The following is a 12,034-nucleotide window of genomic DNA, read 5'->3' as shown; positions in this document are numbered from 1 at the left end:
GTGTTCTGTGTTACCCCAATCCAAATATATGTTACAGTAACTAAAATTGTCAAATGGCATTGCACTGGACTGAATGTAGATACATGGTACATGTATATCTCCCACATTTGGAAAGATCATTGCAATTTTGAGGGTGAGGGTGAAAACATTGAGTGTCCAACCTGGAGAGGCCCTGCCTTCTGATCCTCCTTAGTCTTGTCCTTGGTCTCTACCTCCTCTAGCTCCTCCTCATCAGATTCATCACTGTCCGACTCGAACAGGTAGTAATCCCCTCCTCTGATTGCTAGACAGAAGGCCAGAAACAGTCAGACAGGTTCCACTTACCAGTTCTCACATCCTCTCAAATAACAAAATTCAAATTAATGCTACTGTAATACAACCAGATTCATATATCTTGCCAATTTCAGACAAAGTACATTTTCAGTTTTCCATGATGTTGTCCTTGGGTGGCATCAAAGTTCCAAAACTCTTTCTGTTGGATGACAAAAAATTCAATGATCTTGCCCTTGAATGACATGAAAGTTCCACGATCTTGCCCTTATGTAACATGAGGGATCATAACTACATGTACTACGTTAGCATATATCTTGCCAATTTCAAAGGAAAATAATAAAACAATGGCCAGTATCACAATATTAGAACTTCTTTAAGTTACTTTATGTTCAAAACCCAAGCTGTAATCCTGTAGAAAAGCAAAATAACATCATTTTTTGGGTTGTTGATTGGCTGACTACACTCCTTGGCCAGTTTGCAGTGCAAGTCGGGTGAGTGACAACAGCCGGGTTACGAACTCACAGATTCTTGGTCCAGACAGGCCACTAACCACTGGACTATGCATGCTACCGCATAAATATGTATCATATACAAGGACATATATAAGGACAAGGACAAGGTCCACTCAGCCATGAGAAATTCCTCTCACAAGTTCCAAATCAGAAGGAACAACAGTTACTGTAGAATGGTTGGATACAGGTCAATTTTGTCAATGTACAGGGTAAATACATGTAACGTTACAGGTAACAGGGCTCTAGCCAGCTCGAAATTCTTTTCCGTCAGCCAATTCCCATTGTCGCGGAAACACTATTCCAGGAGGTAGAGAGACTGAACTGAGACCTTGAAAAACGGGTTTTAATGAGATTATCGTATGCGAAAGGGCACCGACACACATTGTCAACAATCATAACAATAGCAAAACAAACAGTGTGTGGCTTTTACGGCCCCCAAGCCGCCTGAAGCTTTCACCAAGGAGCTTTTATCAGATTTTGGTCCGTCAAGGTTGACGGATTGGTTTTAAAATGTTTCCGTCCCACACAGCAAATTACCGTCAACTGACGGAAAAACGGACGCTGGCTAGAGCCTTGATGTAACGTTACATAATTATAAGCCTTCAATTCAATTACATCAAAGTTACATTGCTAGCAGAACCAACGTAACGCATTGTAGCTTCTGAAACTAGATTGTCTTAAAATAGGCAAGATCGTTTTCTATACTTAACTTAAGGGAATAACTTAGTAAAACATGTTAGTCAAGCAAACGTTCAATGACAATGCAAAAGATTACACAATTTATGCAAATTTTGTTGAAAACGCAGCAGTACACAATGTACTTCTGGTTAGTGTCACATGTACATTATGTATAACATTATAACTTTAAGGTTGCTACTGCCCAAGAAATTGGCAAGTCTTCATGACTTCAGGTTCCAGCAGTAGAAATTAAATATTGGAACCAATAGGCAATATGTGCATTCATACTTTAATGCTTAAAGAAGCATTGTGTACCTGCATTTGTCCTGCAACAAATATAGTTTATTACACTGAATAACTTACTGAAAACAATGTGTTACAAACTAAAAGTGGAATTTCTGTTAAAAGTTTGGAAACTTGAAAATCGATTGATCATACCTCTGTCAATATCTAATGATATCAAATGCGTTCTATTACGTATGATACCTCATTTGTTTTCTTGTGTGATGTAGTTGCATAGTCAACTCTGGTGTTTAACCTCTGAATGTAGGATCATGGCAAATGTGGTATGAAAGTTTGTAAAAGGTGATAAATTTAGCACAATACAATTGATAAGGCAATAATAGAGATCTGATTGATCAAATTCATGTTTCCAAACATTTTGTGCTGAGTGTACTTACTTAATAGATATTTGTTAGGTATCCTAGACTGCTTCTTTTGCTCATGCAAAAAAAATTAATAGCAAAGCTGAAGGAAGGGTCTGGTTAGTAAATGCTCATGATTCAATTTAGTGGGTGCACTGAATTAAATTTGAGACTATTATGACTTCCAAATCAAGCTATACATGTACGTAGCATGGTAGATCTGCCTTGATTGCTTTTTGTAAGTTTTCTGAAGTTATTTCTATCCTTCTTTCATCAAATACAAGTTGACATGGTTTGAGTCCAGGAATTGAAATAGATTGTTACATGTATATTATCTACTAGTATTTGCTTATTAGCATGCCCTGTGCATCTGCATCACCCAGCTGCAGCTATGGTAATGTATGTGGAGAAAGTCTACGGATGAGTTAGGCTTGGCATTGGAAGTACAGAAGTATTAATACTAGGAGTTGTGCTACATGTACTTTGGCAACATGCTGCAGCAGGCATCCAGCTTCTACTGGCACCCTGCATGATAAGTCTTTATCCCAGGCACCTTCTGAACCAGTGTCATCCCCACGGTTCGTCAGCCAGGGGTACTCCTTATCTCGTTTCTTCTGCCACTCCCCACCCTGCTCCTCATCACTTTCTTTGTCGCCACCTTGATGATTTTTGGAAACAATGTTCAATCTATTCTGGCACATCCGATCATTGGTTAATGCACAAAATCACTCTAGATGTAAGGTCATATATGCAAATCACATCCATAGTGTGGTTAAGTCTCTTATTTTGCAACCTCCGAACAAACCTGCACAAACTAACAATGTCTTGTATCTGCATATTTTACTGCATTGTTGTTGACAATGTATTCTTAGGACTGTGTGGTGCACATGTTTAACTGGATTGTATGGCTGGTTTTGATTGTTATCTAGCCAAACTAAAATTTGTATAAATGTAATTATCATATAGCCAGGGGACGTTGACCAATCAGAAGACCCCATCATGTTGGTGATGATGCCATACACACATGGAAAATCCTTAACAGCTGTGCATTAAATAGTTTTATTAACACACGTGTGTTGATTAAGGGTTAATGACCCGCCTGTTCCTCGGTGTATATGGTGTCATAACGCCTGGTTCTTTGCTATAACCACCTCATAAAACCACCGCATTTGCTTTGCTCACTCAGTGGTTTTATGAGGTGGTTATAGCAAAGGACCAGGCGTTATGACACAATGTACACCGAGGAACAGGCGTGTCATTAACGTTATCATCATATAGCCTACCAAAACTTGCAAACTCCTGTTAGGACTATACGCGTGAATTCCTTTGACAAATTTCTGAAAATTTACATTTTGTTCTTTGGGATATACATTTGTAAGGAGATTATAGATTGAATTTTGAAACCCAATTTAAACAGAAAATATTCGAAACATTGCAGTCTTTGGCTTTTTAGAACAACAAAACTCGTTATCAATGGTAATAGAAAGAGCTGTTCCCGCTTCTGGTCTGTACTTAGTCCCTCTGCTCAGGCCAATGTTTCGCTCCTTTTTGTTGACCAATGCCTGCATATTCCTTACTTTCTTGTGTGTATCACTCCTTCTGATTGGTCAAATGAATTGACACTGGCACTGGTGTCGATTTACACTGGTGAATCGACACCGGTGCGATTCATTCTGACCAATCAGAGGAGCAATATACAGCGGCCTGGCCGGAATCTACATGTATGTGTTACCAATGTGTATAACCAACGTGGAATGAGGCCTTCTGATTGGTCCGCGGCGCCTGGCTATATGATATTGACTTTTGAAAGCTTGGACCAATCAGAAGGACAGACACACAGGATAAATTAGAATGAGAGATACATGAATAAGAATAGCACAGAGCAACTTGAAGGAGGAAAGATCAGACCCCGGAGGGAGGAATGATCATGAATACAGTACAGTAAAAGTTTGAAAAGGCTTGACAAGTTGTCATGCTTCACTCACTCGGTGGTGTGAGGACCTGGCGTTATCACACTATACAAAATGTATATACCTCGGGCCGGGTCATTAACCCTTAATTGTTCAATAGGTCATTATTCAATATTACACCGACAAATGCTTGTGCAGATTGGGCTAGATGTAGTACAGCTAGTGCACGCCAAGCTTTTTCTGTGTCTCCTCCCGCCCCAGATGGAAATGATACTTGTCTTTGTTGTCCCTATAATTCTTAACAAGAGGAATGAAACTGGCTGCTACAGTATCAGGCTTCCTGACACCATTGCCTCCAAGTTTGTACTCTGGGATCCAACAAAACAAGCGAAGGGAGACCAAAGCTCACCTTCATTGATAACCTGAGATCTGATACCAACGGTTGTTGTCACAGAATCAGTAAAGAAAGGACTACAAGTAATTAATTTTCATGATTTCTTTGATGAATTCTAATAAGAAACTGCTTTGGATATCTAATGAACAAAGGCTGCAGTAAATCATTAAAAAGGTGTGGGTTTCAAATTTTGTTCAACTTAATATATGCAGAAATGAGCATTCTTTGTCAGATGTCATTCAAATCAATATATGTAACCTTTATGACTAAATCCATCTAAAAAGCTAATGGTACACGAATATGCTTGTTATGTAGTCTTCCTTTTCAGTTGTCAATGCGTACTAAAGTAAGCAAAATTGTCCACTATTCATTTGACCTACACATGTACTTGACTGAATGAGACTTCACTCCTTCTCTGCCATATACATGTATGTATCACAGTTCTAATTTAGGCAAGGTTTAAGTAATCCCTAATCTGATTTTAAGCAGTGTGTTGTGGTTACCTAATAGTGATTACATGTCTGATAAAATAAGAAATACAAAATACTATTAAAATATATAGAAAGGAGCAAATGCAAAATGATTATATTTAAATGGTCTACATGTACATGTAGGTGATTGAGGGCATTGTGAACATGATTTCACGTCATCTATGTACATTTGTACCATGGAACTCAGTCGGTAAAAGCAGAGATATGTTGTTGCAATACAACATTTCATAATATTATTCAGTTTGTTCCATTTCAAACAGGGTACCTTTGGCAGACTAATACTATTATTCAAATATTCAATTTCACAGAAAGATTTTTTTAGTTTAACAGTTTTTTAAGTTTCGTGAAAAATTCAACTTCCATCTAATCAATTCTCACTCAAATCAAATTCTGACCATTTGTAAGTTTCTACTGATGCTAGGCACTCTGTAGGCCAGCTGCACTTAGCACCTATTTACTTAACTTGTTGCATTCTAATCCTGTGACCTGAAGGACAATAAATACTTTAAAGTTTGTTACATTAAAATTTGTGCAAAAAATTGCCACAAATCTATCACAAACACACACAACAGCTATTCTATACATGTACCAGAAACTGGCAACCCAGTGTTAGGTTTATACGTACAAACACAAACATACAACATTATATTTTTAATAGAACAAACTGCAGTTATGACATATGTACCTGTATTTTCCCACTCAAGACACAGGGTCTTTATATTCTCTTCGTATGTGCTGTTGCAACGGAATGTATACAAACATACAGAGTCATATACACAAAAGGTGACACTGTATGTGTGACACACAAAATGTGACACTCAAAATACATTATCAAATGAATGCATATTGCGAAACAAAAAAGGAACAGATTCTTACTTTGAAAGTGGTCCTTCTCCTTCTCTGTTTTTTTCAAAAACTTTGCCTGTTTGGCACGTATTCTCTCCATGCTAGTTAAGAGAAATTAAGCAATACACAGTTAGGATGAAAAGTTATTCATGTTTAAACCTATCATCTATAGAGATTGTAACACATAGTGTCTTAGTTCCTTTTCCATTTAGACTAGTCTAAAAGTTTGTATAAGTCTAGTTTCTTTTTTTCCTCTGCATCCATAAGACCATATGTGGTCCCTTTGTGCATTTAGCCCTCGGGCATGAATATGCAATAAAGATTATCTATCTATAAGCAAAATATCTGATGTACATATTCCGCAAGTGTATCTTTCATAATCTACTACAGATTCTAACGAATAATGTTCAACACAGGAGGAAGCTGGGAAAACTTTTGATTCAACAGTACCAGCCTTTGTCCTGGAATGAATCAATCCAATGCTTCTAAATGACTTCGCTATATGCTGATTACACATGACTTGAGAAGTGGATCAAATGCTGGGGATACATTATAGCTTATCTTCCCTAGCTATTCAGGGTTGAAGGGCCATGATGTACATGTACCTGTACATGAATAACTCTTTCTGCCCTATTACATGTATCATCATGTCAATTTACATGTCTGACATGTACAGTGTGTGTATAAAAGGTACTCACGATTTTTTAATGCTAACTAAGATCTTCTTTTCCTCTTCTTCTCTAGCCTTCACTTCCTCAATAAGGTTCTGACGAATTAGCTCTGCACCTCTGTTGGAATGAAAGGTATCATATAAGGTGAATTTTAATGACTCATTAGTACGCTACACAGCCAAATTCATTAATTCTTATTTTAAACTTGTATATCAGTAGTGTAAGTGCATTGAAGTTTGTGGCAATTTACTTTCACGGTAGTGGGAAATTTAGTGTTCATGGTGGTTTTGAGTTCATGGTGAAGAGGCCACTGCAAAAAACCAAGAAGTTCAACATAAATTAAACCACCATGAACATTTCTGCATTTACAGTATTCACTGCTTCGATCATCGGATCTTGCCGGAAGTAAATTGTTGGAGTAGTACCAATCAATGATATTGTTGAAGTCAAATCTCACACCTTGAGGCCAGGGCTGATTGTGCCTGTAGGTCTGCTTGGACATGAAGGAAGTAGTAGCTACTGAGGCATCTCTTTTGTAAGAGGAGAAAGCCAAAGCAGAACACGTCCCAGGCCAATCCTGCTTCTCCCATGGGCAACTGACATGTCTCCAGTAGGGGATTATAGTCCACCTCTAGGGAATAACAGTACATATGTCAGACACACAGTCCTGTACAAAAATAGGGGAAAATATCATACAGGTCAATTTCATCACTCAATCTATCATTAAATAGAAACGGGATGATGCCTGCCATGGTACATAATGAATTATGAACAAGACCTGGTTCACCATCTTGGACATGAGTTCAGTGAATGTTCTTGACTATTTGACCTGTATCATTATCATTATTTTCTTTTGAGTGTCTTCACCTTTACTTAATAGGAAAAGGTTATAGCCTTGATATGTATGAATGTGATAGTCTTGATATGTATGAATGTGTTGCAGAATAGTAAATTATGTGAAGTGACCCAAGGCGAAGCTCCGGAAGAAGGTTAAGGTATGGGCAAAAAAGTCACTGGGTCACTGAACGGTCTTCAAACAGAGAACGGAAAAAAGGGGGGGAGGCATTGTTTTAAAGCTTTTACTTCCCCCAAACTTTAGCCCTCTCGCGTCTTGTGTGCCGCACATCTCTCAGCAATGGGGAAAAAATGGCAAATGCTCAAACAGTCTCAGGATGTCACATAACCTCCGTCTGCCGTGTCACACTGTTACCCTATGGCTTGCCAAGTTTCTGATCCATATAATACCGCATAAAGTGCACACGCATAAACATTGCAAATTGCTTCCCACATTCAATCGTCTGTATTACCATGTCTTCCTATACCTTCCAACCTAAAACCAGACCGCCCTTAAGTCAATTCCGCCGAAATGTCTTTGCTCCTAAAGCTCTCCATCCACTTCCGCCCAACCTCTGCGACGTAGATTCAACAGATAGAAAATACAAGCTCTGAGGCGTATTAAAGGTTCTATGGACAGGTGAGGGTGTACAGGTGGTTAATGAGAGGCTGTGGACTGCTCCAGACCAGGTGTCGCCTCTTAACGACGCGAAACCAGGTCAGGAGCATTCACGTGCCTCAATTAGAATAGAGAGAAGTTTAGACTTCATATTTGGTGTGTAGATAGATGCAGGAAAATTGAGCTATACCTGGTATTTTTGGGTACCTAATATCATACTGCACTCTAGAGGAGAGTGTTCTGGTTCTGCTATTAAATTTTTTCTGAATAAATAATATGTACTTGTATCGGCCACTTTACATTGAACTTGGACAAGGCAGCAGTTGTAAATTACTGCCAGGTGTAACCTATTATATTGCGAACAACCATTGAACAAACTGCAACTGGGGCACTCTTAAGAAATATTTAGTTGAGCTTAAAAATTACTTTTGAAATGTGTTTCTGTCGTGTGGTGTGTTTCTGTGCTGATCAATCGAAAATCTAAGCAAGTACAATTTTTGTGTTGGAACTTCCAGTTGAACAGTTCTAGAGTTCCTAATCATACAGTTAAATGTACAGTCAAACTTGTGTTTAACACCTGCTGTAGCAAAATCAAATCATGCCAAAAATGAATTATGATTGGGATCATAAATTTCATATGTATCATTAAATACCGATTTTAGGGCGGACTCAGGGGGTTGAGCAAGTATTTAGTATTTACTGTGACAGCTCACAAAAGCCTGCAAAAACGGTGTAAGCTGAAACTACCATGCGGTCGTGCCTGCAGACGCAGACCAATGAGGAGCCGCCCTTAGTGTGATGGACAGATCTTACATGTGGTCGCAGCCGGCGGGAAAAATCTGTTCAGACCTTTTTCAGTCAGCTAGTTCATGGTAAAGCCTTGGCCAGCTGTGTTTTTCTAATTAAATCATCTCTGGTATTACCGCCAAAAAATCTGATTGTGTTGGGCTGATTATGTGTCTCTACGTGTAATTGCTCGGACCTTCCTGAGGTAGGCATAAAATCACTTTTCGTTAGCGAAAATACCTTTACAAATATCAGATTAAGCTTTACAACAGCAATGTTCCAACGTCTGAATCAGGTATTTCGATTGCCAACCGTGCCGCACTTGGCCCGCTCGAAATGGTTCGATTTACTCAAAGGAAGGCTGTGTGATACAACTTTCAAACCTGTGTGATACGGAAGTTATCACACGGTCCGGAACACCCGTATCGAACTTTTTCGCGTCACAGGTATGACATAAATAGTAAGACTTAGAATCCAGAACCTCTTGGCTCTGAGCCCAACACTCTAACAGTAACAAATTGTACATTATGATGTGCCTACGAAGGCTGCACGTTGTTAAGGAGTAAATAACCGCATGGTCTTTTTAGCGAATGCTCACAAACGCCCACTCTAGAGAAGTCTGCGCTGCACGAATCTCATTTTTTTTGCTTGGAATATGTCCACGTTGTGCTCCCATGTATTAATCCTGAGTTTCAAGTCAATCCATTGACCCGAAGTGACATAAATCAAAGTTTTCGATTCTCGATGGTCTTTTTAGCGAACGCCCAGCAAAATGTCTTTTTAGCGAATGCCCACTATATCCACAAAAATAACGACACCTAAACCTACCGCCACAAACATGTTCAAGATGGTGTCCCATTGACGTGTACGGAGTTTCCGTGCTTTACAAGCATTTTAAGTCCCTGTTTTTGGTCAAAATGTACGGCGACGATACTACCATACATTAACTATAGCAATTCAAAATGGCGGGCACTAGTCATGTGACCTCCTTGCGGGACTGTTCTATAAGTATCGCGGGAGGGACTGTTATAGCATAGCTTCTCATACAACCATTTTAGAGTGAATTCTGAACAAGATTTTCAATTCATAGTGCTATCATCTGACTGATATTTACATTGTGGTCCTTTTTTCTGTGCTATTATTACCCAGGTTTGAGGAACTTAGTGCAAATATGGATATTGATTCACCTCAGTGCCCAATTAATGTACAAAAGGCTCAGACACATTAGTGTTATAAACCTGACTAGGGGCGGGTAACCAATACTAGAAAAACATAGCTATTTATTATTAACAATACTATTTACATCATAATAATAACTCTTCACCAAACTGGACTTTTCTTATCTTTATTCATCACAGAAACATTGTTACAATGAGGATTTGATTAGATGAGTATCTGTTACAGTGTGTACAAACTTATTTCAAATACAAAAATGTATTTCATTTCACTTCCTAAATATTTTTAAAGTATTGGAAGAAGTTGACACATAAACAATATTAATTGCATTATTTGTGTGCAGAAAAATGTGACCACATGCTATTAATAGCCTAATAAAATGTTGGAACATGGCACGAGCGGGCTCCTCTTCTGAGTACAGAAAGGAAATGTTTTATAACATTTACTAGTAGTTATTACATAGAAAATTTCAACTGTAAAATGTACCTTTATTAACATTTACGAACAAATTGTTTTATCTCTTCTTAATAAATGACTGTCACAACAATACAGGTAAGTAAGGTGTGTTTCCTTTTATAACAGGCCAGGTAAGACGCCGTACAGGTAAGTAAGGTGTGTTTCCTTTTATAGCAGACCAGGTAAGACACCGTACAGGTGAGTAAGGTGTGTTTCCTTGACTACAGACTAGGTAAGACGCCGTACAGGTGAGTAACGTGTATTTCCTTTGATTACAGACCAGGTAAGACACCGTACAGGTGAGTAAGGTGTGTTTCCTTGACTACAGACTAGGTAAGACGCCTTACAGGTGAGTAACGTGTATTTCCTTTGATAACAGGCCAGGTAAGACACCATACAGGTAAGTAAGGTGTGTTTCTTTTTATAACAGACCAGGTATGACATCGTACATGTGAGTAACGTGTATTTCCTTTCATTACAGACCAGGTAAGACACCGTACAGGTGAGTAACGTGTATTTCCTTTCATTACAGACCAGGTAAGACACCGCACAGGTGAGTAAGGTGTGTTTCCTTTGTCTATAGACCAGATAGGGTATTACACAGGTGAGTAAGGCGTCTTTCCTTTGCCTATATACCATATAGGCCATTATACAGGTGAGTAAGGCGTCTTTCCTTTGCCTATAGACCAGATAGGGTATTATGCAGGTGAGTAAAGCAACTTTCCTTTGCCTATAGACCAGATAGGGTATTATACAGGTAAGTTAGGTGTCTTTCCTTCGCCTATATACCAGATAGGGTATTATACAGGTGAGTAAAGCAACTTTCCTTTGCCTATATACTACCATATAGGCCATTATACAGGCGAGTAAGGCGTCTTTCATTTGCCTATAGACCAGATAGGTATTATACAGGTGAGTAAAGCAACTTACTTACATGTACCTGTATAATGCCCTATCTGGTCTATGGGCAAAGGAAAGACACCTTACTCATCTGTGCGGTGTCTTACCTGGTCTGTAATCAAAGGAAATACACGTTACTCACCTGTACGGTGTCTTACCTGGTCTGTTATAAAAGGAAACGCATCTTACTTACCTGTATGGTGTCTAACCTGGCCTGTTATTAAAGGAAATACACGTTACTCACCTGTATGGTGTCTTACCTGGTCTGTAAACAAAGGAAATACACGTTTCTCACCTGTACGGTGTCTTACCTGGTCTGTAAACAAAGGAAATACACGTTACTCACCTGTACGGTGTCTTACCTGGTCTGTAAACAAAGGAAACACACCTTACTTACCTGTACGGCGTCTTACCTGGCCTGTTATAAAAGGAAACACACCTTAATTACCCGTATTGTTGTCATTTATTAAGAAGAGAAAAAAACAATTTGTTTGTAAATGTTAATAAAGGTACATTTTACAATTGAAATTTTCTACGTCATAACTAAATGTTATAAACATTTTCTTTCTGTACTCAGAAGAGGAGCCCGCTCGTGCCATGTTCCAACATTTTATTAGGCTATTGATAGCATGTGGTCACATTTTACTGCACACAAATAATGCAATTAATATTGTTTATGTGTCAACTTCTTCCAATACTTTAAAAATATTTAGGAAGTGAAATGAAATACATTTTTGTATTTGAAATAAGTTTGTACACACTGTAACAGATACTCATCTAATCAAATCCTCATTGTAACAATGTTTCTGTGATAAATAAAGATAAGAAAAGTCCAGTTTTGTGA

General features: G+C 38.5%; 1 protein-coding gene across 11 annotated transcripts in view; it reads right to left on the bottom strand.

The window, feature by feature from the left end:
* The window catches only part of LOC118417647 (piezo-type mechanosensitive ion channel component 2-like), a 119,353-nt gene that overhangs the window by 47,036 nt on the left and 60,283 nt on the right, over nt 1–12,034 (bottom strand). For 10 of the 11 annotated variants that reach the window (XM_035823276.1, XM_035823265.1, XM_035823267.1 and 7 more), the window contains 5 exons: nt 6,879–7,050; nt 6,447–6,536; nt 5,779–5,849; nt 2,661–2,765; nt 162–283 (listed from right to left, as the gene is read on the bottom strand). In XM_035823276.1, coding sequence (XP_035679169.1) covers nt 162–283; nt 2,661–2,765; nt 5,779–5,849; nt 6,447–6,536; nt 6,879–7,050 — 560 coding nt within the window. The remainder of the gene's footprint in view (nt 1–161; nt 284–2,660; nt 2,766–5,778; nt 5,850–6,446; nt 6,537–6,878; nt 7,051–12,034) is intronic. The other variant, XM_035823275.1, reaches the window with a different exon arrangement.

Source organism: Branchiostoma floridae, chromosome 6, assembly GCF_000003815.2.
Source record: "Branchiostoma floridae strain S238N-H82 chromosome 6, Bfl_VNyyK, whole genome shotgun sequence".
NCBI classification, from domain to species: domain Eukaryota; kingdom Metazoa; phylum Chordata; class Leptocardii; order Amphioxiformes; family Branchiostomatidae; genus Branchiostoma; species Branchiostoma floridae.
This window is presented reverse-complemented; position numbering and strand designations above follow the sequence as displayed.